Source organism: Erithacus rubecula (assembly GCF_903797595.1).
Source record: "Erithacus rubecula genome assembly, chromosome: 16".
Lineage (NCBI taxonomy): Eukaryota > Metazoa > Chordata > Aves > Passeriformes > Muscicapidae > Erithacus > Erithacus rubecula.
This window is the reverse complement of record NC_136668.1, coordinates 11,880,268-11,907,304: the sequence shown is the minus strand read 5'-3', so window position 1 is coordinate 11,907,304 and position 27,037 is coordinate 11,880,268. Positions and strand designations below refer to the sequence as shown.

Below are 27,037 nucleotides of genomic sequence, written 5' to 3'. Positions count from 1 at the left end.
CAGACACATCCAGACTGCAGAAGAGCCACTTTCTAAACCAAATAATTGTTTGTAAGAATATATTTATTTAATATATGTTTAGCTGAAACAAAATGATGAAGACAGAGTAAACAGTGCCTGCATAAGCTGGGAAAAACCAGCAATAGGTGTCCTGCAAAGCTTGACTGCTCTGTTTTAAGGGATGCAATCCTGGGCTGCTCATCTCCCCCATTTCCAGATCCTGCTTGTGGCTGGACCTCCCAGGGGCTCTCTGCTTACACACCAGCAGCAATATCACAAAAGATTATGCTAGCTCATCGACCCTTTGAAGAGATCCTTCCCATTGTAGCTGCTGTGATGATTGCCTGATGGCACTTTCTCAGCCAGATCCACTAGGGATTAGAGCAGCATAAATAAGATAAGCCTGTGTCAGACTGCTATTAAAATGTGCCCAGACAACTCTTACACCAGTGCAAACCCATCCTCGGTGGGTTTGTTACAGCCCTTGCCTCTCTTTGTTTATGCACAGAATAAATCTCCTCTCTGAGCAACACAACCCACACTAAATTTCCAATTCTCTTCCATTGCCAATAATTTTCAATCACTTGGCAATTTCCCTCTCCTCCTGCTGAGCCAGGAGACGAACAGTCCTGTGGGACTTTCGAGGGTGTTCTGGAAGGACTGAGGGATGGAGAAAATCCCAGAAAGCTCCCAAGACAGCACATAAAGCACTAGTCCAGACAGACCTGGAGGACAGAGGAAGCTGGCAGATTTTTTGGGTGCTGTCTGAGCTAAGCTGCCACTGCAAAGCTCAGCTGTCACAACCAGAGTGAAGATTTTGGGGCTCTGTTAGACAGAATCCATCCACCTAAAGCAGGTGGTGCATCAGCCTCTCTGTAGCTCCCAGTGGTGTTTTCTGCCATTATTTCTAAGATAGAGAGTAGACTCAGCTGCCTGCTTCTAGAAAGGCTTTGCTGCTCCCTATGCTCTGCTTTCTTGCCTTTTCTTGTTAAATCCAGGGGTAATCTAGTTTTAGGAAATTATCTAGTAACCAAACAGGAACTGGAAAGAACTCAGAACTCACCATTCCCAGGTCAACACCACACAGCAAACAGACTGATTTTCAAACATGCATTGTGTGACAGTCCCAGGGACTGGCCACAGGGATGGGGCTGAAGCTGCAGAAAGCAGTGGGACTGGGAGATGTGGTCCTCTCCCAGAGGTTTCTGAGATTCAGTTATCCAAATATTTGTTTCCATAATAGTGAGGGAGTGAGGAAGTGAGCCCATGAATTTAATTTGTTTGCAACTTTGATGCAGAAGGGTACCCAACACTCACTCATTGGAAGTAGGGTGAATATATTGAGTAGAGGCTTTCACATTGAGTTTACAGGAAAGATGAGCACTGACTTATGTGCTCTTCCACCTCATTTTTTAAAACAAATGCCAGGGGAATTGCAGTTTCTAATTATCTTTTTCCACTTAAAGATTATTAGATGCTTATTAGATTTGTATTGCCTTTCCCCTCCCACACACATTTTCCATTTCCATATACTTCATCCAGTCTACAGTTAATGAGAAGAAATCAGTGTATTGCACTGTCTGGCATCTTGCTGAAGTGGCAGAAGTCTTTGGTTACCAAGTCATTTGCTGCTTAATTGAAATCTTTTCTCTGGACTCATTGCCATGCAGACACTCCATTGGAATGCAGTAGTCAAGCCCAGTATTGATTGTCCTCCCACTCCCAGCTTTCTTCTGCGTTTGAAAATCAATTGCACCCTGTTGCTTTCCTTCTAAAAACAAATTAAATTTGAAAACATCACCCATTCCACAACCCCATTTACCCCTGAAACGCATGGGATCTGCTTTGTATTTTCTTGGGGCAGAGATGGGGACAAGACAAGAAAAGGGACATGGTTGTAGCAGGAGCAAGACCCACATCTTGTCAGGTCAGCACCTGAAAGAAAGAAATGCACCAGCCTGTTCAGACAGGGTCCAGTGTGGGAGTGCACAAAGGAGGGAATAAAATCCTGAGTTTAGGCTCTCACTGGAAGTGATCTGGAATTAATCTCCCCTCTTCACTGCAAATTAAACTATTTTTAACAGTTAAAAATCCAGCAGAGAACTCTGTTGCAATTTGCAAAAGGAGCCAGACTGCAGTTGTGAGTTTGCAGGATTGAAAACCCAAGCTTGGCAAGCCACAGCTGCTGACACCAGAAAAGAAAGTCAATGCAATGCAGGTTACCCAGTTCCTGATTTTGAAATTATGCACCCCAGCACTGTTTAATCCCATCTGATTTTTTAAAGTTCTAGGGAATCAAATGGTTCAAAATGCTCTTATCAAGGCTTTGTCAAGATAACGTGTATCTTTGGGATTTCAGCTCAAACTTGCATTAGAAGAGCTTATCTTTGGGGGTGGGATCACACGAATACCATGCATATTTACGGCCCCAAATTCTTCCCAAACGATCTTGTGTCAGTACTTAGCACTACTCCTGCAGGTTTGGCTACTGCAAAACTTCCCAAGGTGAGGATCTCATGCTGTCAGAGAACTCTGGTGTTATTTGTGAGGACATGAGTTCCCAAACAGCTTGTGCCTGTTGTAAATTACCTCAGTTTTACTAACTGCTCTGTCAGGGCTCCTCACCGCTCCCACACAGCCTTAGAACTTAAAAACATTCAGGAATTTTGCAGAGTGTGAAGCAGTGGCCTCACTTCCTCCTGAGCTGCTTCCTTTGGCTCATTGCACATTTGCATTGCAATGCTGCCTGCAGCTTTCACCCAGCACCTGAACCCACAGGCTCACCCTCAGCACATTGCATAGGTGATTTGGGGGATTTTTTGGATAATCTAGGCAATTTTACTCAACACTTGCAGCCTGGGAACAGACTGGTATTCAAACACAAACCTTACAAGCAGAGGGAGGGTACTGAATAATGTCTGTTCCTGCCTGGGAAGTCAAACTTTCCTGCAAAGCTGAGAATGAACACCTAATACCAAGGGTCACTTGCTGCTGTGTAGATGAAAACAACAGAGTCCCTAATCCCAAATCATCACCCTGCAGATTTTGCATTGCTAGCCACAGGTTTTTGTTTTCTACAGATAAATTGGTGATTTCACTCTTTCTGCCCCAGAGTCCATACAAACCTCAGAAAGATTCCATTTCCTTTCATCTTCAACCCAACATGAGCAAAATTTCAGAACACTCCAGTTGTGTGTTGAACTCAGAGCCTGCATTGCAGGTACCAATAGCAAAGGCTGGACTGATCAGCAAAACCACCCCTGTCCCCTACAGCCCCAAAGGCTCTGCAGGAGCTGTACCACCACATGGTGCTCATTTAAACCTCAAACCCCAGATTCCTCTGATCCTACCTGCCTTCTGGAAAATCATACTGTCAGAGTACTGAATATGCTCCTTGCTATTTGCCTTGTAATTAAGCAGTAATTGCTGCCCCAGGCTAATCTCAGAGTGTATTTTACCTGTGGAGCTCAAACCAGAGTTCACATTTGTAATTTAGTGGCACACCAAGGAGCTATACCTAAACTCACAAAAGGATTTTCACTGCTCATCATCTCTCTTCTGCTTTGGTGGCAGCTGGGATTCTGTATTTGGAGATGTTTGGGCTGGGCAAACAATTTAGCTGAGACCAGCCTCATTAGGAATTCACATGGGTACCCATCCTGCCTCAGCAGGAATAAGATGCTGACTGCTCTGTTTCTGGACCCCAAGCCCTCCCCAGCATGGGATACACACTGAAACCTCCTCTCTACTTCTACTTGCACAGCCTGGCAGCCTCCAAGGAAGCTGAAGCAGCAGCTCGATCTGCCCCCAAACCCATGTCTCCTTCTGATTTCTTGGATAAGTTGATGGGGAGAACTTCAGGATATGATGCCAGGATCAGACCAAATTTTAAAGGTATGCAAAAATAACAGCTTTTTTGTTTTCATTTTGGCACGAAAACTGCATGCAATCCTCATTACTACCTTCCTAATGCTACATGAAATATGAATATTTATGTTCTGATGAAGTATGTATCATAACAATATTTGGCACGTGGATCCCTGTAGATGTCTGGAAAGACATCAGCAAATGTCTGCTCAGAGTGGAAACAACCATGTAAGAACTTCACATACTGCAAACATAGGGCTCCAATCCCTGCTTCAATATAGGGACCAAGGATCCTGTCAAACCAAGCAGTGACTGGCAGGAAGCTGAGCATCTTTAGGGGTTAAGATAAAATCCCCAACTTTCATTTCCCTGCTGCCCACAGTGCTAATGGCAGGCAATGCTCCCCCTTACAGCCACTGCAGCCAAGAGCAGCCTCTCCCATCAGCTCTGAAGATACTCCAACCATGCCAGGGGCAGCCCAAACCCTCCCCTGCCCCCTACAGTAACACTGCTCTGTTTTTCCCACCCAGTTTTCCAGTCTACCCCATATTCCATGGCAGACAAGCAGCACTGAATCAGGCCCTGGCAGAGGCAACAAAACCTCTTTTCTCCTCAAAACAGCTCTTCTAGCAAGTGAGGTGTGGGGTTCTGCAACGGGCTTTTTGGATGTTTTTTTCAGCCTGCCCTAATGGAAGATGTCTCTGCACATGGCAGAGGATGGGACTTAAAGGACCCTTCCAATCTAAACTATTCTATGGTTATGTTTTCCTTTCTTTTTAACTGGCTCCCTTTCCCAGGGCTCTTTGGCCCCAAATCACACCCAGAGATAAAGATAAATGCCCCTCTCAGACACTGCCCAGCCATCTCCAAAGCTCATTCTGTTCACTTCTTTTGTTTCCTGCAAGCAGTTCCTTCTCCCCTGGAGCCACTGGCAGGGCTGACAGGACTCCCAGGACCCATTAATCACTGGTGACAGCACCTGGCACCCAGCTTCTAACAATAAATTCTTTTAAACCCAAAGAAAGGTGGGAATCTTGCATCCCAGCAACCAACCAGGCAACAGAGGACACTGCTGCTCTTTTCCAAATCACAAGGAGTTAAAATATCACCCTATAAACCTGCCTACCTCTAAATTATGCACACACACAAATTAAACTTTAATATTTAATGAAATGTATACATTCACTTCCTGCTGAAGGCAGCTGTATTGCATTTTTATTTGAGATAATTTAATTTCAGTTTTACTTCAATGAACTACACCTTCCCCTCAGGGCAGTTTTGCTGGCTTAGCCTCCCACACATAAATCAGGCTCCAATTTATATGGGAGGCATAGGAGGTGTTTTACAGAGCTTGGGGTTGTAGCTCTCAAAGCACATCATTTAAATTAACTGCAGTAACTCATAAAGACATTTTAATTGCTTAGATCTAAATGAAAATAATACCGAAGATCCATATCAGATTGATTTTTGGGGAGGGGAAGATTAACAAAAAGAAGATTGCAGCCTTTCTGTAAATGCTGTAAAGTCTGGGCTTAGCTGTGGATTCACATTCTGAGAACACAGAAGTGGTGTTTGGGTTTTAAACTAGAGGATGAAGTCAGGAAGTCGAGCAGGGACAGAGAGGAACCTGGCAGGGGCTGGGCAGGGCATCTCTCACCCAGGCTGTGCCCTTATCCCTGCTGCTGGAAAACTCCATTCCCTCCCAGCCGCATCCCAGCACAGAGGAGGAATATTCAGTGATAGGCAGGGAATTTTCTAGAGACTCTCACAAGCTAAAAAACACCAAAAACCACCAAATCCTGTAGGGAGCTCATGGCTCCCCTTGGACACACTGAGAAGAGCTCAGTGCCTCAACAAGAGCTGGGCTGCCCCAAGGAGCTTCACATGCACAGCCAAACCCACCCCACACTCAGCATTGTGCCAGCACTGAGCAGAAGCAGGGGGACAGAAATATTCCATACCTGTCACAGCCATGAGAATGTGCAGGCATCAGATCAGCTCAGTGTTTTCCTTATACTGTGCCCTGTTGGAGGGGAATCACATATTCAGGGATCTTTTATGCTGTTCATGAAGGGATCCAGAACAAAGCAATGCCCCTGAGCTCAACAGAAGGGATGAAACAAGTACTAAAGCCTGATAACTGTGTGCTTTCAGCCTGTGGATAAACTTCTGGGTAAGAGGGCTTGGTGAATGCAGGGGTGAGGTGAAAAAAATACATAATTTTTGTGTCTGATAGCTCAACCCGTGCCAGTGTTTAACAGCCTGGAGAAAGCTGCACAGGCTGAGCAGTGTGAGATGCTGCTGAGCTGGCAGAGGTTGTCTGGGGCTGGATAGACAGCAGCTGCTCAGATTGCCTGGGACTCACACCAAGAAAACCCCAGCAGAGAGCATCACTGCAGGGGACAGGCACAAACTTTAGAGCAGGCCAAAGTAGGAGAGGAGGAAAGGGAAATGGAGAAAACCAAGCTCCAAATGTTCCTCAGTAATCATGAAAATCCATTAATTTCCACACAGGAGGAAGTTTGCACTGATTAGAGGCACAAGGCTCTCGTTAAAGCCATTCCTCCCCCCCCAGCACTTCATGCTGCAGCAACAGCCAGACTGCAGATGTGACCTTAACAGGAACATCACTCCCCCAGCAGGCTGAGCCACCAGGCAGTGTTTGAAATGCAGACACCATCCCTGACTCCATAAAAAATGGGAGAATAATCTGAAAATCCACACTCTCTACTTGCACAGATCTTATCTTGCCAGAAGCATCTGTCACAGGGATGATATGAGATTAACTCTGGTGCAAAAGGAGACCTTGGTCCCTGGGGCAGTCTCTGCTCTCTGCCTGGGCTGCCTTTCCCCACCACATCCTGAGCAGTGCCCACAGCAGCTTTGGCAGCCCCTAGAGAAGTGGCTCCTTTTGCTCCAACCCTCTACAAAAAATCCTCTCATTATATGTGGGCAGCCATAGGTTTGCCAGGCACCAGGTATGCCCTGGTTCCAAAATGCTACCCAGATTTTTGCTTTGTGCTGAACTGCAGCTCTTGGCATCTCCCTCTGTGTAAATACAGCATTTCCACCTCACATTTTCCTGGCAATGTTGTGAAACACTTCCAGTCACTCCTTTGGGCATCAGTAACACACAGACTGACCCCATGCCCTCAAACCACAATCTTTTCATCCCTTAACCCTCAGTCTTCTCCTTTGGTGACCCCTTAACCTCTCCAGTAATAGCAGGGTAAGCAAAGTTTTGGTCTGAAAGCAAATCAAGCCCAGGAGAGGCATGGCCCAGAGACCAGGATTACCTTCTGCCCAAACAGGACAGCCAGAGAATTCCTGCTGGCACAGCCCTGAATTCTCCTACCCAGTGTGAGCCAGATCAGGATCATCACCTGGGGTTTGGGATTTACAGGTAATTCTGCCTGGAAACACCCACAGCAACACAAGAAACACAGGTACAGAAACAGCTGAAAAGGAGATGTCAGGACACTGGAAAGGTCTTTGGGATTTGTAGCCTGGGATTTGCTCTGATGGGCAGCCAGTCCCTCCCTGCTGTCTGAGGATGCAGAGGGTCAAGCAGGCAGTGTCTGCTCCCCACCACCACCACCATGTGGGGTATTTACTGCCTTGGCCAGCCTGATCCTGCAGCTCACCCTGCTGCACTGGCTTTGATGGGACCACATCACCCTAGTTCAGGAACAGAGAGGGTTTCATAAGTATTGCTCTAAATAAAAGCCAGTTGTGTCTCAGGGGATAACTTGCTATCACATCCAAGGTGAGATATAGCCAGGTCAAGATACTTAGACATTGTCCTGGCTGGTCTGATCTATTCCTGTTCATCTGAACAGTTCCAGCAGAGATAGATAAACAGGGGAGCAGAGGCAGAGCAGGAGCACTGCCTGGTGTCCAACTGGCATCAGAACCAAAACTAGACCTGGCTGGGCCACCCAGACCTTCCTCCCCTCCTCACCCCATTCCCCCTGCAGGTTTCAGCTCCACAGAGTGGAAATGCTTTGTTCCAGGAGCACCCAGTGAGCTGCTGTTCCAATCTGTGTTTGTCATGCAGGCCCACCAGTGAACGTCAGCTGCAACATTTTCATCAACAGCTTTGGTTCGATTGCAGAAACAACTATGGTAAGTACAAACCACAGCACAGCTGCTCAGCTACTGGCTCAGCCTCACTGCACTCCCAGAAATTCTGCATCACCCTCCTCCTCAGAGTGACCAGGGAAAAACACTCACTGCTCCCAGGTTTACTCAGGGTTGGAGTAAATTAATGGTCAACACACAAGACTCGTTTCACGTAGTTGAACATCACACAGTTTCCATCTGCATCTTATAAAAACACTCCATGGGCAAAGGACAAGGGCCAGAAAAGAAAACAAATAACCTTTCTCTGAAGATTTGCCTGAGACTCCAAACTCAGCGACAGTTACAGATACTTTGTGTTTAAGTGGGCATAAATCCAAAATTAACCTGGATTCAAAGAGAAAGGAAATCAACTGAACTCAAATTCAACTTGCACCAGGATTTCAGATTCCCAAGGATTAAGAAAATGATGAGATTAAAGATTAAGATGATTGTTTTCTTGGAGACATATTTCTGGTAGACAATGATTTTTAGTAGAAAATCAAAACCAATATTTCTGAGTTAAGGCTCACTTCATACAAAATTAGTGAGCATGGCTAAAGGCTGTATCTAATTGGCAAGGCACTAGGAGCAGAGGATCACTAGAACAGGAGATAATTGCTCCATCTGAAAACTATTAAAGATTGGTTGTGACATAACCAGTGAACAGCAAAGGAAAACTCTGGAGGTACTGTGCCTTACTGCTGTGCTAATTAAAGATAATCCAGAAATATGGTGTTTAATTACCCTCTGGTAATTCTTTTTCTAGAAAAATGCTGAATGAAGAATGCAAGGCTCCAGCTTCAGGCATTTTGTGCATTCAGGCAGGAAGTTTTAGGCTTTGCATATAGATCACACCCTTTGACTTGAACAAATTACTTGGCATGCACACCACTGTCAGAGGAGAGCCACAGCCACACAGCTCAGGTTATAAGTCTCTCCTGACACTACATCATTCTGCTGGAAATATTTGGGTTGGGACAGTTCAGTTCTGGTAGAGGAGGAAACAACAGCTGTTTTTCTGTCCAAGCACAAGGAAACAGATTTCCTATCTGGTCTGCAGAATTTGTCAGAGCTCACAGGTGAGGAGTGTAGCATGGATTCCTTTTATAAAAAGCAAAAGAGGAAGAACTGCCACCCAAATACACATCTGTTCCTAATTTACTGTTTAGTGGTTCCCTCCTTTGGAGTTACAGGCAATAAATGCTGCTCCTACACCAACCCAGAGTGCAAGGGAGCAGGACAAGCCCACAAAGGATCTGTGCAATGCACAGAGCACATTCCACTCACGTGCTTTTCATCTGTCCCACACTGAGAGATGCACTGGAGCAGCCAAAGATGCCACATGATCCCTGTAAAGCAGGATGCTCCATAAAATTAGCACAGACTAGCATGAGAGAAATGCAGCTCACCTCCAAGACACGCTGCAGGGACTTGCTATCATCTCCAGATGCCACTCATTTCAAAGGCAATCTTCCATGGATAAAAAAACTTCCCATGGGAACCCAAGAACACCCTGTGGGCACATTGCTTTGTCTAGAAATATCCGAGGCAGCTCTGAGGAGCCAGCCCAGATGCCAGGCTGACACAGCACTGCACACAGCCTGATCTAATGCTCTTGTGTGGGAGCAGCAGCTCTGCTCGTAAACACCAACAGCAACACAAGAAACAGGAACTGAAACAGCTGAAAAGAGGATCTCAGCAAGCTGGAGAGGTCCTGGGGATTTGTACACTTGGGATTTTCTCTGCAGAGCCTCCCTGCTGTTTGGGGATGCAGCAGGACAAACAGGCAGTGCCAGCTCCCAGCACAGCTCCTGGGAGAACAGACTGTCCTGCCTTGAAGGGCTTCTGAGACAGACCTGACTGTGTTTAATTCAAACAAGTGGTCAAATATCAGAGGAAGAGATGGCAGCTTAAAAATGGAGAGGGGAAAATCAATTTTATCTATAGCCTGTTACTGACCCCTGGGAACAATGATGGCAAAACTCCCCCAGCTGCTTCACTGACCAAAAAGAAAGAAAATTATGTTTTAAACCCCCATCATTATGCACTCTAAGCCTGGTCAGGTTCAGGTCTACATCACCTTATATTTCAGTACTGTTACACTAATATCTGCAGGAGAAATCATGGGGTTTTATGGGTACCTCACGTGCAGTGCAGAAGGCTTTAAAATATCTCCATAGTGGGCTGATACTTCCTACCAATAGAAAATACCAATGCTCCCTTCTAAGTTTACACTGCCTGAATATCACAAATCAGTGTAAACCATGAGCTCACCATAGAGAGGATTAGAGAAATTAGAGGGAGAGTGCTCAGGAAGGTAGAGAAAGTGGAGAGAATACAGAAAAATAGAAAAAACAAACAAACAAAAAACAAAAAAACAACAGGCAATTGATGCAGACAGCTGAGTCTACAAACCTCAGAAGGAAAGAAAATGAGTTGCAGCCAAGAGAAGGCAGAAACTCCCCAGAGTGGGCAGAAAGCTGCTATCTGCCCCACAAAGGTTCAAAATGAACAAGGCAAGAAATGGAGATCAGAAAACTTCTGCAAGGTTAGAAGGAATTTAAAAATAATTAAAAGGCAAAGTCATCCACCAAATTGAATTCCTAAGGCAGAGCTGATTTAGAGCAAGGGAAGTAACTCCTTTAAGCATCCTGCAGAGCTGGAGACCCAACATAAAAGCCACTAGTGGTGCAGATAATTGACTGGACATTTATGCTGGATTGCAGCTCAGAGCTTGTGTCCAGCCTCACTCGCCTGCAGCTCTAAGGACTGGGAGCACATCCCTGTGAAACCAGCCAGTGCTCCAAAGGGAAGGAGAGCACCAACCCCAACAGCCAGATGAGTGCAGATTCCTCCTGTCCCAAAGCATCTCTGCAATAGTGCAGCCAGCAGCCAGGGATTCCCAAGGACAAGTGCAAGATGCAGCCACTCTCTCCAATTATTTTTAGGACAAACACCAAACAACCCCCAAACACAAGCTCTTAAATCCCTTTTTGCTGTTCAAAAGCACAAACAGTTCCCCAGCCATACCAGATTATGAAACCTATAGCAAATGTAGAAATTCCTCATTCCAAATAAACAGAAGTGAAACATCTTGGGAACAGATCTGGGGTTTTAAGTGAATGAACTGCACCAGCTTTGGCTTTTTCTTGGGGCATGAAGCAACTGGTAGGGTTATCTGAGTATTTAATTAACGAATTCCCTGCTATAACAGCAAATTTGAAATGAAGTGATGCCCTTGTTCACTTCTCCAATGGAAACTGCAGTTTTATGATTTTCCATTGGCTTAGGCAGCAGGGAGCACAGAGGAAGCACAGGGAGAAGAAGGAATATGTTTTTATATCATCACCTAGCAATGCTAGCAGCTGGACTCAGGATGATTCTAGACTCTTCCTTTTAAAATGACCCACACACAGCAAAGAAGAGACTGGAAAAAGAAAGAAAAATCACAGAAGAGCCAGCACAGCCTCCCTTAGACACAATGTAAATATGCAAATTCATTTTTGCTCCTTTCATGCCATAGTTATCTCATCTGTAAAGAGCAAAGCAAATGTGACCTTCCAGCCTGCTCCAGCACAGCCACAATTGGGCTCCCAGCATCTCCTGGGGACAGGAGAAGCTGGAGGCTGCAACTGTCCAAATGTTAAGTACTTGTTCAGAGACATCTGCACACGAGATTTCCAACAAGAAAAAACAAAGCCTCCTGCAAAGCAGACCAATAAATTCAATCAAGACCCACAAACCCCAGTACAGCCAAGATTCTGATGAAGAACTTGGGTCACACATTTAATGCTGATCCCACTCATTTCAAAAATCAGCAAAGGATATGAGTTTCAACACACAAAGCCCATAGCAAAAAATAGGTTTTGAGCAAATTTTCCTGCAGTCAGTCATTCTTAAACCCAACCATCAGTCCCACAGAGATGATAAGCACCTAACAAGTCACACAACACAAAATGAAAAGGTTTGCACAACAACTCACAGTCTGCTGCCATTTCAGTGTTAGACCTGCAGTGTTCCAGCTGTCTGTAATTGGAGTTTGTCTTCACACTAATGGAGGAGGGATGTGGAAAAGAAAAACAACAAAAAGAAGCCATGAAATAGGGCTGTGCAACCCAAATACAAGGACACAAAACCCCCTCAAGCTGAAAAATAAAACCTCACTACTAAATACCCACATTTGTAATTCTGGATGCTGGCTACATCTCACATTCCAGCAGTTCTACTGGCTCAGAAAGATATATATTCCCCACTTTTTGTAGGAGACACAGAAAAACTTTCTACTTTGGGTTCCAGCATAAAGACCCCCACACTTACTAAGCACCAGGGTACTGCTCCCATCCCTCACCAAGTGCCTGCCCTTCTCTGATACAGATTCCTCCTCCCCTCACCCAGGTGTGTTTCCACACTGGCTTCAAACTGGCTACTTGGCCATTAACCCTTCCTAGGGTTGCTCCTGGTGTGCTTGGGTTTTTTGCAGTCTGTTGTAGTGATCCTGGGAAGACAGATTGCCTTCAAAATGTTTGTTCATTCCCATTCTAGAGAATTAACTCAATGCTAATAAAGCCCCTCATGCTCTGCTGCCCAGCTGGAGTCCCAGAATCCCCATCTGAAGGAGATCAGTCTCTACCTTGTTTTTTCCAACAGCAAAATGTAAATTTATCAAAGGGGAAATGTCTCCCCAAAACTGTTCAGTGCAGAGGCTGCTCTGACAGAACCCCTGAGTCAGGAGGGAAAATCCATTGAGTGTCCTGAGAGGCTCCATCCCTCTGCCCAGCACTGCCTCCAGCCTCCTCTGCTGTCAGCAGATGTCAAGGCTATGGGATCCTGGGGAGGGAAGGTCTCAAATGATCTTCTGTTTCCTTGTCTCCTTGAGAGGTCACTAAGCAGAATTTCATTTCAGCATTATCAAATTGAACTACTTTGATCACTCCAGTTATTCTCTTCCTGCCTTGTGTCATTTCCCTTTTGGGAGTAAAATGCCTTTGTGCCATGTTTCAAAGCTCCTGAATGCCTTCACTGCTGCTCCCCTCTCCCCAGCCAGCCAGAGGAGCAGGCTGCACAAGATAATCAATGCCTGGATGTGATAGGCACACAAATGAGGAACGTGAGGAATGAGGAGGATATGGAGAAAGAGAATTTTTTTTTTGCCAAGTTTACAGCCCCAGTCAAACATCTTTTTTCTCTGCTTGAAAGTTCACATCAGAAATTAGCCAATGCTGTCCATCATTTAGGAATAACTATGAACTTCTTGGGGATGCTAATGAAGATCTCCTAATAACAGCATCCAGGGGAAATGCTGCCCATCTCCAGGTAGCCAAGGAATGTTGCTTGGCTCATCACCTCTCAGCCTGACTGCAGTGCTGAGGACAGAGCTCCCAGCACAGAGGATCTTCAGCTGGTACAGAGCACTGTAACCCTTCTCTTAGCCTGTGTCACAGCACACACATACCATGACTGCTCTCCATGCCTTCTGCTGCCTCCCCAGGCAGTGTCATGTCCAGTTTGCAGTCACAGTGCTTGGTTTTACATTTATGCTCAAATAAGGCTGGACACAAGAAACCTAAAAGGCTGCTCAGAACCTTCAACACTGCAGTGCAATGACATAAGGGCAAAGGCATCTGGGAGAAAACCACATTCTCAGTGAGAAGGGCAGGACTGTGGAATAAACTCCCTCAGTAGGAAGATCTTCATAAATGCACAGACAGAAGTAAAATATTCATGCCTTGAAATGTCAAAGCCAGAGTATTGCATTCAGTGCATGTATCATATTTCTCTGTCCTTGCCTTTTTTATATCACAACATAAATGCTTCATTTTCTGTATTCCAAAACAAAAAACATCCACAGCAAACACTTGTCTCCAAAGGAGTAGCACAGTTACACAAACCAGAGTTATTCCCCACACTGCTGCACATCCCAGGGTGGAGGTGATGCAGTTTCTCACACCACACATCCACAATGTGCCCCTGGGCTGCTCTCAGCAGGACATGAGGACAGGACACTGTGACTCTGGAGCTGAGTTAGGAGGGGCCTCCTCACATCCATCCACTGTGAGAAGTTAATTTTCATTTGGCCCACTAGCATTTAATTAAGATGCCTCCTCGTGGTGACAGACTATGGCTATCATTCTGCCTGTGGGCTCTCATACCTGCTGTGGTGCCAATATAAACCATTCACCACCTCCTGTCTCACCCTTTCCTGTCCTTTTGGCAAGTTTTGGAGCCAAAACAGTGAATTTACTCCATCAACAAAGCTTACCTGCAGTAACTCAGGCTGTTATAGGGAATTTGGCTCCATTCCCTCCCCCCTTTCACTACTCCATCAGGCTGAGCACACTTCTGGGCAGCTACCACTGAAGTTTCTTCCAAACACGAGTTTAATTTGTGTTCTACATGACAGAAGTCCCAAACTGGAGCTGACCTGCTAGCATCTAGCTTATTTGTAGCTGAATAAGCAAAACAACCGTTTGCTTTCTACCTATTAGGTCAGTGACATTGATTTCCCCTGACTGTAATGGCTGCAGATCTTGATGCACAGAAAAGGGAGAATTGAAAATATACACACAGTTCTGGGAGCTGCTGCCTGCTGTGGAAAGTGGGAATTCATGGATCCTTTCCTTGTCCAGGCTTGTGTGATGGGCTGGTTCTGTGCTGAGACCCTGATCCCCAGCTGTCCCCAGCTATTCACATTTCCTCCAGACACATTATCCAGGGTCGACAGACATGAATAATTAAGTGAGAGGGATGCACTAGGACTTGTGAAGGTGACACTTGGAATATCAGCAGAAGGAAAGAGTGTTGCAACTCTTTTTTGTGTTCAGAGGTCTGCTCCTTTTAGCATCAAGTCCGTGGTTCATTTGCTGTTGTCACAATCATTAATGTCATTAGCAGCTTCTGTGCTCTGAGGATGCAGATGGCACTAAGTGGCCTGAAACAGACTCTAGACCATGTGCTTGGCTAAGAAGTGCCTCATCCAAGGCACAGAGCACCCAACACAATCCTCTCCCAGCCCTCCAGTGCCACTGGGCACCACCAGAGTCGTGCCCTCCTGGACAAGAGGATGTAGGTGCACAGCCAAGTGAGCTCGTGAGGCAGCAGAAAGTCTCTCCTACAGAGGCACCCTCCACTCCAGAGCTTTGTGCTCTCCAGATGGAAAGAGCAAACCTGGTGGCAGAGTGAGGGGGAGCCTCTCACCGAGTGCTGCAGCAGGGATCAGACACCATGAGACACCCTCCATTACCTGTCTCCTAATAAAAGTCTTCAAAGTACATTTTGTTAGAAAGGCAGCAAAGAAACCCTTAACCATGAGCACAACTATTCCTTGGGGCCTGGGCAGTGGAATTGGTTTATTATATGCTGCTCTTCAGACTCAGTCTGCCTCTATACTTAGAAAATGTCAATTAATTTATGGTTGTGGAGCTTTCATCCCTCTCCTGATAGCTGGCACATCCTCTCCCCATTTTAATTTATTGGTTCACTTTCTTATGTGCAAGTCAGAAGAAAAGGAGCATGCTGATCACCCTGGGAAGCTGTTGGTCAGACAGGAAGAAGAGAAACTGCCTCTAATTTTCCAGTAGTGTCTGAACTCTGCATCAACAGCCAGCCTTGACCTGGGGACCTTAGAGGAGCTGTAAGACTCGTGGTTATGAAGCAAGTATAATTTTGCATAGTGCAGAGGGACTACCTTCAATTAAGGAAGATGGTTATCCTATAAAATCTGCAGCCTTTATGATATTCTGACATTAGAGAGGGGAACCCAGAATGCTCAGGATTTGGAGAGCTACATATCCCTCTCCTGCTCATAAATTCTAACCAAGGGCAGCTGCTCCCATCAGTGCATCTGAGTTATCCTTATATTAGCAGACACACGGGGAATTTCTCCTTCATGGACAACCTGTCTCACTGTGATTTTCCTTTCCCAGTGCTGGGGGAACCACAGATAATCACAGTATGGGACAGTTCAGCTCTGAAAGGATGCTGGTTTCAGTTTCTTTCCCCAAAAATCCTCTGGACCATCCTCCTGCTGACAGAGGCAGTCCTGACCTCCACAACTGCTCATCACCTGTGCAGCCCCAGGCTGCAGACAGAGAGGTCCTGGCACTGCCCACACAGCTGACAATTGCTGTCACAGAGGGATGCAGGGACAGGCAGCTGCTCATGCTGTGACACAGCTGCAAGCTACAAAGCCACAAATTAATAATTCCCTTGAGGAATAACACCAAAACCACTTGGCACAGCCTGGGAGCCGTAGGCCTGCACAGGCCTGGGTCACTTGAGGCTGGTTTTAGGAGGTGCTCCCTGCCCAGCAGGCTGAGCTGGGCTGAGCTGGCTGTGTCTGTGCAGGATTACAGGGTGAACATCTTCCTGCGGCAGCAGTGGAACGACCCCCGGCTGGCCTACAACGAGTACCCCGACGACTCCCTGGACCTGGACCCCTCCATGCTGGACTCCATCTGGAAGCCTGACCTGTTCTTTGCCAACGAGAAAGGGGCTCATTTCCATGAGATTACCACGGACAACAAGCTGCTGAGGATCTCCAGGAATGGCAACGTGCTCTACAGCATTAGGTGAGGTGACTGCGCCAGGCTGGGGAGGGGCTCAGCTCAAGCCCATTCCAACCTAGATTTGGTTGCAGAAAATATATTTAAGGTTTTTAAGGTGTAAATTAGCAGTGCTGAAGCAATGTGGAAGAAAGAGACTTCTCTTAAAGCATATTGAGACAGAGGGTTGTTCTGGGATGGAATTTAACTCATCGTTACCTCTTTCAGTTCAAGGACTTCTGCTCCTTGCTGGTACATTGCTAATGTAAAATTACTTCATCTGTCTTATGTTAGTACAAGCCTAAAAGCAGCTGTGCTGTGTGAAAACCAGTAGAAGCTCATGAACACTCTGTTTTCAAAGCTGCAGCATTTCCTGACCAAAAAAAAGTAAAAAATCAGGGAAAATGCTAAGTAGGGCCCCATGGCTTTGTCTCAGCCTAGTTTTTCCCCAGTTTTATCCTTTTATTGCTAGATCCAAGAATCCATCAGCAAAATTGAACTAATTGCACTGAATTTCCCACAGGGAATCAACCTTAGCCCCCACCTTCAATTCCAACCCCATTCACACTTTATTTTCAACCAATGAAATTAAGGTCAAACTTCACTGGCTTAGACTGGGGAAGTTTAACTCTACATTGAAGACTTTTTATACCTCATGTATAATCTAAATTTTCCTATGGGACACACACCCCATCTCACACTGCAGCTCCCAGTGGCAGCTATGGGAAGGAAAAGCAGTGTGGAGTTGTAAAATGGGAAATAAACAGCTTAATTATGGAAATTAGGTGGCCTTCATCAAACACCAAGGTGGTTCCAGCCCAAAGACCAGCTCCCTCATTGCCAAAACAAAAAAGTGTGTTGGCTGAATGGGGTAACATCACACTGTTTAATTTTAAAAAACAGGTAGGGAGCAAAACCAACAGCAACAACTCTGTAGTGAGAGTGGCACAGAGTCCAGGAGGGTCTGCAGGGACACAGAGGGGAAATGCAGGGTGCCCAAGCCCTGGGGCAATCAGCTGGGAACATGGAAAAAATCACCATTTTCAAGGCAAAAACTTGAAAATATTTCAGTTCTTGTTTCAAAATAATAACTTTCCTATCTCTCTTGTCTCCAAATGAAAATATAAGTTTCTTTATAAGTACATTTTCCTGTGAAAATTAAAAAGAAAGAATTTTCCTAAAGAAGAGCACACTGTAAATACAGAGTTTCCAGGAGGACAAATAGTCTTTCCCTTAAAAAAAAAAACCTCTCCAGGGTGCTCTGCCATTTTCTAACCAGATTTTTGTTACTACTATTTGCAATAATCAAACCTTAGGCAAGGCATTACAAGAAGGTGGACTTTGTCACATCTTCTGTCCCAACATGCCTCTAAACTCAAGCTGAGAATTTCTCACAACATAAGATTTTAAATTGAAGTATCTTTCCCTCCTGATAAGTTTCTTGTAGTTCTGATGATAGAAAAATTCAATTTCTGTCTCCTGGGTAATTCTGCTATTTCTACATCAAGGCAAAAAGCTGAAAACCCTGAACACTTCAGGGAACAGCATTTTCAACATTATCAAACCAGATAACTCAAGTCTAACTATCTGGAGCAAATCATTTAGTATCAGCTTGTTGAACCAACCAAACACTTTAAGCATAGATCATGGTACAGAGCAGCACAACAATATAACATAGAAAATGCAGCCTGCACCTAGTGGAAAATGGAGACAGAAATAGAGGTCTCAAGGGCACTGGAGGAATTTGGGAAGATACAGGAGTTCATACTGGTTTAGCACAAGGCATTTTCCCTGCAGAAAATCCCACTGAAGTCTTTCTTTCCCCTCACACAAACATATGAACTTGATCAAACTTCTTTTTGGTGGTTTTTTATGACACAGAAACGTTCTGGTCAGTGATATACAAACAGTGCCAGTCTCTAGAAATCCATCTGGGGGTTCCAGAGAGTGGGTTTGGGCTTTCTGCTAATCCTGCTGTGAACCCAAGGCAAGGCAGGAAAATCAGAGCAGCAGAAGGGTTTGGTGAGTGTCACTGTGAGGCTGGGGAGTGGTGAAAGAATACAGCAACATGGGCTTCATCCAGAAGGCTGAAGAAGCAATTTATTGTAGAAGCAGACACATTTTTATAGACTGGTTCATTTAAACAAGGATAGAACTATAGTTCATTGGTCCAAGGAAGGCAACGTCTCTTGTAAATGTGCTTTTACCAAAACATCACGTTCCTCACACACTCCTCCTGTCCACAACAGCAGGTGCTAAACTCTGTTATTAATTCTTTTCTCTCTGTTTTCCTTTGAGTAGCTTGGGCAAACTCAAATTGCTTTTTTCCCTGAGTGTCACTAGCATCCACAGGAAACTCTGTTAGACAGTCTCAGCACTGCAATGCTCCGTGCAGCAGGCTCTGCTGGGAGTGGTGTCACACACCCAAATGTTCAGCCCTTCTGATGCTTTCCAGAGAGAGAGCACAGGCAGGGGAGCCATGGAGGATCAGTCCTGCCCCCAGCTTGGGGCTCAGCCTTCATCAGTGTCTGGCATTCCCTGGGTCTCTTCTCCCCTCAGGATCACGCTGACCCTGGCCTGCCCCATGGACCTGAAGAACTTCCCCATGGATGTGCAGACGTGCATCATGCAGTTGGAAAGCTGTGAGTGCTGTGCACACCCCGGGCTGGAGGGAGACCAGCTCTTTTCCCTCTGCTCCCCCTGCCATCTCCTTTCCCAGCTGCAGCCCATTCCCAGCCCAGCCTTCAGAGCTTGCTCAAGAACCTCTTGCTTAGGATTGACTTTCCATTCATTCAGCACATGTGGCATTTGCTAGAGAAGCCAAACCTGCAAAGGTCCCATGTGAGGAGCCCTGGCTTGCTTCTGTTTACATTGGCCTTTCACTTTGCAGAGAGAGGTGAAAGTGCTTTCAGCTACAAGCGGGATTTTTTCTCTCTGGATGAACATCTGCCACTTGTGCATGTTGCTTATCCCAAAGGAGGGAAAGATGATGAGCTTCTTCCAGAGAACGAGGTCAAGTTGGAAACAGTAGAAAACAGTTCAGCAGGTCAAATTAAAGAAAAAAATGTTATTGTTGCAGAAAATCCATTGCAGCTCCAGTGGAGGTTGTTGCCCTGGCTCTCACCACATGAACAGCAGTTTTGCCTCAACCCAAATCCCATTCATGAAGCACTGTCAGGGAAGGCCAGCATGCACCCCTGCCTCCAAGCTCTCTTCTGCAGCACTGTCCCTTTCCAGATCAGTATTTAATGTGATTCACATGACATTTGTCCCTTCCTCTCAACAGTTGGCTACACAATGAATGATCTCATATTTGAGTGGCAAGAAAAGGGAGCAGTGCAAGTTGCTGATGGGCTGACATTGCCTCAGTTTATCCTCAAAGAAGAAAAAGACTTAAGATACTGCACAAAGCACTACAACACAGGTCAGTGCTGTTAACACTCAACTGAGGGGTTCAGGAGAGAGGAATTCTGGATTGTGCACTTACCAGAGTCTCTTGCTCTGTCTGATGGCACTCTGGCCTTGTCCTACACTTCCAGAGACAACAGACTTGTATAAATATATATAACAAATTAAAAGCTAATGGACACAAATGTGCAAAATCCTCTTGTGCCCAGTAACATCTGCATCAATTCAAGGGTGTTTGGTTGGGATCTTCTCTCCTAGAACCTTATTTTGTCTTTGAAATTTATGTGACAAAGGACATACTGCCAAAGGGCTTTCTTTGCCATGTTAATGTTCATAAAATCCTAGAGTGGTTTGGGTTGGAAGGGACATTAAAGACCATATTGTTCCATCCCTCTGCCATGGGCAGGGACATTTTCCACTGTTCCAAGTTTCTCCAAGCCTTTTCCAACCTGGCCTTGGACACTGCCAGGGATGGGGCAGCCAGAGCTTCTCTGGACAACTTGTGCCAGGGTCTTCCCACCCTCATACAGAGGAATTTCTTCCTAACATCTAATCTAAACCTTCTCTCTTTCAGTTTGAAGCCATTCCCCTTTGTCCTATCACTACATCCCTGGGCAGCAGCTGCTCATTTCCTCCCCTAAGAAGATTCTGCTTTAGGCAATGCAAGGAAAATCCCCAGACACTGGCTGCAAACAGGAGGCTCACTGTGCCTTACCAATAACCTCCCACGTATCTCCCACCCTCCTCAGGCAAGTTCACCTGCATAGAAGCTCGTTTCCACCTGGAGAGGCAGATGGGCTATTACTTGATCCAGATGTACATCCCCAGCCTTCTCATTGTCATCCTGTCCTGGATCTCCTTCTGGATCAATATGGATGCTGCACCTGCCCGTGTGGGGCTGGGGATCACCACCGTGCTCACCATGACCACGCAGAGCTCTGGCTCCCGAGCATCACTGCCCAAGGTAGGGACCACCCCTGCCCTCACCAGGGAACCCATGCCCCCCAGGAAATCCCCACACAGATCCTCCTGCTGCCTTTGCACTATTCCTGTTTAAGGGCAAGCTGAACAAATTCCAGTCCTATCCTGAAAAATTTTTGAATTCTCTAGGACTAGCAGCAGAACTTCCCCTAAGATCCAGCACTCACCACAGCTCCCAGTAAACAGGAGCTCTGTACTTTACAAACCCCTGCACATGGATGTGCACTCTACCTTTTAGCCTTTTAATCACTTGACCATCCTACTTTTATAATAGTACTGAATTTCCCTTTATGAAGGGCTTCTGGTATGGTGGATTACTGATTTTCTTGCACATAAACAATCACAGACAATACATACAGCCTGAATAAATCAAAAGTTGTGAAATTATTGCTACTTAAGAGCCCATGAGGAGTTTCAGTGACCTGATAACACATTCACATTAAACGAGCAAGATTCTGGTATCCAAGATGAACTGAACATGATGTCAGCCAGGTAAAACACCAAGTAAAAATGCATTTGGGTAAGGAAGCCACCCCATTTCTGTCCCTTTCTCTGGCTCCTAGGTGTCCTATGTGAAGGCCATAGACATCTGGATGGCTGTGTGCTTGCTGTTTGTGTTCTCTGCCCTTCTGGAATACGCTGCTGTCAACTTCGTGTCTCGGCAGCACAAAGAGCTGCTCAGGTTCAGGAGGAAGAGGAGGCATCATAAGGTAATACATAGAGCATGAAGGACACAGCTGAAATGTGACTCCATGACCAACTGAACCAAGCCACTAGCCCCCAGGCAAGTCCCCAGTGTCTGGTCAGGTGTTAAGGAGGCTCACACACCAAAACCAGGGCTGCTCAATGAATGGAGTCTGTTCTAACCTCCTGAGCCCAGGAGTCCAACAAGCTGGGTTTTGTTAGCCAGCCAAAAGGATTGCTCTCAACAGGACAATTTTCACACAGCAAAGTTCTGGTGTGAGTTCTCCTCCCCAGAAGCTGCAGCCAGGGCTGGGGGGAGGCAGGCAGGGAGGGGTGAGGGGTGTCTGTCAGAGAGCAGCACCCCCAAAACAACAGCCTACAGCAGCCCAGAGGTAAGTGACACCTCTTTTGTCTCTGCCATCTCTGTGTTCAAAAGCATCTGCTTTCAGACTGCAAATTCCTCCTGTAAGGAAAGAGCTTTATTCTGAGCCTTAGCCTGCTCCATGCTTACCTGCCATGGCTGATCCCAATCCCAATCCCAATCCCAATCCCAATCCCAATCCCAATCTGAGCATGCATGCAGCTCCAACAACTCCCCAGCCTGGGCTCTAACAGCTTTTAGGCTGAGGTGCCACAGCAAAGATTTCACCTCACAGAACACACTAGAAAGAACAAAAAGGTGTCTGTGATCACAAGGCCAAAGGCACTTTAAAATTGTCCCTAATTAACTGGTAGAATCAGGAAAGGAGTTAGGAAATTTTCAGCACCAGGTCTGAGAGGCTGCCCTTGGGAGAGCATTAAAAACCAGTATATTTGCCAGGAGAGAAAAAACAAAGATGGTTTTGCTGATTAAAGTCTCAAGCAAGCACATAGGTGACCACCAAGGTCTGCCTTAAATATTCCTCATAGGTATTTGCCTACTTTCCATGATCCATCCCACCCAGAAGCCTATCCCCATTCCATCATTTCACTGTCTTAGCCATTAAAAGTCCTTCCCAGGGTCTAACCTGTCCTGCAGCACTGCACAGTGTATGCTTGCAGAACTGCTACCACTCCAGGAGGAAGTGGGGGCTGAGGAGCAGGAATCCTTGTATTTTTCTAGATTTCTCTCTCTCTTAGTCATTCTATCTGCAAAACAGGAGATAATTGTTCACTTGTGCTCAACTCATCCAGGACCAGGGATGAAAAGCATTGGACAAATGCAAGGGAAAAGAAGTAACAGATGAGAAGTAACAGATGAGAAGTAACAGATGAGACCCTCAGCACCCACAGAGCCAAAATCAACACAGCTTTGGTTCAGAAGATGCAGCATGCTGAATAGAGGCAGAGCCACACCCACCCACATGGGTGTCTCCATAGTGCATTTATCTCTTCATCTGAATTCAGACATCCTGTCTCTGGATCTGTGCTGTATGCAGATCAGTCTGTTGATGAAACAACAAGAAGGGGAAAAAAAGCCCCTAATACACAGATGAGTTTAAGAGATATTTGCCAGAGGTGTTTCACTGAACACAAGGCTGTTAGCACAGTCCCTGCCCCATCTCACAGTTATTTAATTGGAGCAAAGCATAAACAAAAACACTTGCAAATGCTAAATGAACAAGGTTTGCAGACTCATCAGAAAACTAAGCTGACTGCTAATATGCAAATGGGTTAATGCAGCTGCCAAAGACACTAATTGCTCTGTCCTGATGTCCTGACTTGTCTGGGTACCTCTGACTGGTTTAGGCATGACACACCAGGCTAAAAAAAAGTGAGATGTTGCAGTGGTATGGAAAAGTCTGGTTAACATGACAGCATCATCAGACCCACATGGAGTGTACTTGGAAACAATTCCCAGTGTGGCTGGTGGTGTCTTTGCCTTTCTCCTTTGATATGGCACCTTGAAAAAGTCTTGTCTTCTCTAACTCCAGTACAGCATTCACCAAAATAAAGGCACAGTGGCCAAAACAAAGTCAGTCAGTGGCCCCTCAGAAATAAGTAGAGAAAAGCATCCACTAAATTAAGGATTGAGAGGATTAGGTTAAACCAGATATGTGCCAGTGTTTGTGCAGTGGGAAAAGAGCAGAGGCAGTTTTACCTGACCCCTGTTTTACAGACATGGTGAGAAGCTCCATAAGCTCTGACTATTGCTGAAAGTTAGCTCTTGATTTTATTTGGCTAGTTTTGTTTTGCTCAGAAATTGTTTTGCTCAGATATTCCAAAGTCCCCTGTATCCTGCTCCTCCATCCCATGCAGCTGCCCGTGGAATGCAGGGGCCATCCAGAAAAGACACTTTTGAAGCACAGGGGAAGGGGCAGCAAGGCACAGTGGGCAGGCAGCTACAAAAGAGGGGGCTGCTAGGTCAGTGTTAGGAGACACTGCATGGATCAGTCTCTGTTAGTGATTAATTAGTGCCACTGGTCTATAATTAGCCTTGGTGACCTGTAGTCAAGAGACTTCAGATTCTGACTCTGCCTCTGCAACTCACTACTTGAATTACTTGGGCCAAACTTAATTTTCCCTGTCATTACATCCTTGTATTCAATAAAATAGGGCTAAATCACTCTGGGATACCAGCAAAGCTTTCACAAAAAAAAATACCAAAAACAGAAACACCATTTGCCTTCAAATCAGAACACAAATTGTACTTTTTCTCAATAATTGGCATTACCACAAGCAGCCATGTCTTACCATTGACCCACAGAAGGGCACTTCAGTTCCTCCCCCAAAAGTTGGCTGATGGGGATGGCTGTGGGCTTGCCATGGGCAGGTGAGTGAGGGCTGGTTGCACGCTGCCTGCAGAGCTCTTTTCCTGGACAGCTCCTGGCTCCTGCACATCCATGTAACTCTGTAGGAAGCAGCTGCTGCTCTGGCTACGTGAGTTACATGGAGCCCACTCCTTCTGGGCAAGCTGAAATTGCACAGGCAAAGCAAAGAAGGTGCTGATAGGAGGTGGGGGGGTAGGGAGAGGCAGAAGCAAAACAGGGGATGCAATTGGAAAAATGAAAGCAGTGCCACCAACCCTTCAATACGTCAAAGACCTCAGCGGGGTGGAAGTCAGTCCAGTTCTCCACAGGGTGCCTGGATCCCCTGATTTGCATCTGTGCATCACACAGCTGGCACCCCTCTATAAGGCTGTTCTCCCAAGAGCAGGGTTTGCCCCAGGGTGCCGTGGTGGGAGCATCTCTCCCATGCAGAGCAGGACCGTCAGCGGAGAGCCTTATAGCGAGGGTGCACTGGCTATATCTCATTTTAAGTAGAGTCCCATGCTCAATCTGTTCCAGGAGGACGAAGCTGGTGAAGGCAGGTTCAACTTCACCGCCTATGGGATGGGGCCAGCTTGCCTACAAGCCAAGGATGGCATCTCTGTCAAGGGAGCCAACAACAACAACACGGCCAACCCGGTGCCGGCGCCGTCCCGCTCACCCGAGGAGATGAGGAAACTCTTCATCCAGAGAGCCAAGAAAATCGACAAGATCTCCCGCATTGGCTTCCCCATGGCCTTCCTCATCTTCAACATTTTCTACTGGATCATCTACAAGATTGTCCGCAGAGAGGATGTGCACAACCAGTGAGGGGAGGGGAGCAGGCGGGAGGGAGCGAGCAATCCTTTATATATGTGCAATAGCAATGCAGCAATGCATGAATTTAAGAATGCGGCAATATCTACTAAAAAAAAAAATACAAAAAAAAAAGAAAAAAACAAGGGGGGCTGGTAGGGGACTTTTAATCATGTGAATTGAGGGTAAGTGGCACAGGGAGGAGAAAAAAAGCTCTTGATCTGGGGAGAGCAGGGTGGGAGTTAGTTTTACAGCATAGGAAGATGTGGATTGCTCCAGCAATCCAAGCAGTGTAATATAGTAATATATATTCATGCTTAATTATAATGCAAAAAGAAAACAAAAGAAAAAAAAAGACCAACAAAAAAAATTTCCTTTTTTTAGCCTATTAACAGCTTAGATTCTCAAGTCACTGGAATGATTCATGATTCCATGTGCAGAATTACTGCAATTATGCTTTATCTGACTTTTGCTGTAGAAAGGCCATTCCAGTCAAGCACGTGGGGGAAAAAAGCCCTAACAAAAGGAGGAAAACACCTCAAGAAAATAATTCTATGCTTCTCTAGGTTTTGCACTTTGAAAACTGGATAGATGGGGAAACATAAGAAAGAGGCTGTGGATCGCTGTTTATTTTATATATTTACTTTTTTTAGTCACGGGTTTGCCGATCAAACACTTTGTGACTTTTGCATAGAGGAAAGCAAATACATTATCTCTCTCATCCCCACCAGAGAGCATCCAAAGGAAACCCGAGAAGGACATCAGGGCCTTCATCAGAAATCACAGGTACCTTCTGTCCTTTTAAACAACCTGGCAGGATTTGAGCCCCAGGGGGCAGAAATATTTAGAATGCTAGAAATGATGAAGGATTTTTAAAGTAGGTTTTTATTTGTTTGTTCTTTTTTTTTTTTTTCCAAACCCCTTTCTGCCATGTTTGTTTACAATGGGGGGATGGAAGCAATTGTATTTAAAATATAGAGAAAACAGGCATCTTGATGCCCTGTTTGACAGGACCGGGCGTGTGGCAATACTGACAGTGAGGGGGGTGGGGGGCAGGTGTGTATAGAGAGAGCAGCTTTTATTTTCTGACATTTCATAGCAGTTATATTAATAGTGAAGCTGGGCCAAAAGACCCGAAATTCTATTTTTGTATCTATTTTGGTGCTGCATTTACCTTTAACACGGATGGGAAGATGGAGCAGGCTGCTTTGCCCCTCTCTGCCTGGCAGAGACGAGGGGGAGGCTGGCACAGCTTGGTGGGGATGGGGAAAGGGGGGAGGGAGGTGGGAAGGGGTGAGCAAAGGGATTTCTCTTTGCCCAGGAGGTAGCACAGGTTGGGATTGGTATTTGGGGTGGGGAGAAATGTGCCAAACACCTCTAGGGTGTTACTTGAAAGCCTGGCTGGGGCTGTGGGCAAGTCAAGGGCTTGATATCCCACTTGTCCCTCTGGGCCCCTGGGTGTGAGCTGGCTGCAGCACCCAGGGTGACTGTTGTGTTTGTTTGCACTTTAGGGAGAGAGGTGAAAGAGCACGAGGGAAGAGACAATCAGTCTGCACTGAAGCACTTGGGGTCAGGGCTGGGTTAGGCACCAAAAGAAGGCAGAGTGGCACCCATGGGTGCATCCTCTCTCCTCCCTCTCCTGCTCAGGATGGGAGCAGAGCTGGGCTGGGCATCTCCAGACTCCCTCCTGCAGGGGCTGGAACAGCTCTCAGCAAAGTGCCCTGGGGCACTTGGCACAGGGCAGCAGCACCCAAGCCTGGGATGGGAGGCTGCATGCTCAGCCATGGGTGTCCCAACCAGCACAGAAAGCAGGTGAGAGGATGAGGGAGCCAGGGACCTGCCAGCTGTCCTGCACAGGGATGATGCCAGGAGGAGAAACACCAGAGAAAACAC

General features: G+C 46.1%; 1 protein-coding gene and 1 long non-coding RNA gene across 3 annotated transcripts in view; one reads left to right on the top strand and one right to left on the bottom strand.

Annotated features, from left to right (window-relative positions):
- Nucleotides 1-14,279, bottom strand: part of LOC306808681 — a 93,096-nt gene extending 78,817 nt beyond the window's left edge. Inside the window, exons 1-2 of the long non-coding RNA XR_013776089.1 lie at nucleotides 14,249-14,279; nucleotides 11,972-12,039 (exon numbers count right to left, since the gene is read on the bottom strand). This is a non-coding gene — a long non-coding RNA (uncharacterized lncRNA). The remainder of the gene's footprint in view (nucleotides 1-11,971; nucleotides 12,040-14,248) is intronic.
- On the top strand, nucleotides 3,768-25,159 carry GLRA1 (glycine receptor alpha 1; the record flags this gene model as incomplete). Of its 2 annotated transcripts, none has more annotated exons than XM_079319470.1 (8): nucleotides 3,768-3,894; nucleotides 7,925-7,992; nucleotides 16,333-16,556; nucleotides 19,089-19,171; nucleotides 19,816-19,953; nucleotides 20,687-20,901; nucleotides 21,482-21,628; nucleotides 24,869-25,159. In XM_079319470.1, exons 1-8 carry the CDS (start codon nucleotides 3,816-3,818, stop codon nucleotides 25,157-25,159), a joined length of 1,245 nt encoding a protein of 414 aa, XP_079175596.1. In that variant the 5' UTR covers nucleotides 3,768-3,815. The 2 variants fall into 2 exon arrangements, with proteins under 2 accessions (XP_079175596.1, XP_079175595.1); XM_079319469.1 differs by having other exon boundaries at nucleotides 24,845-25,159.
- Nucleotides 25,160-27,037: the final 1,878 nt, after the last annotated feature.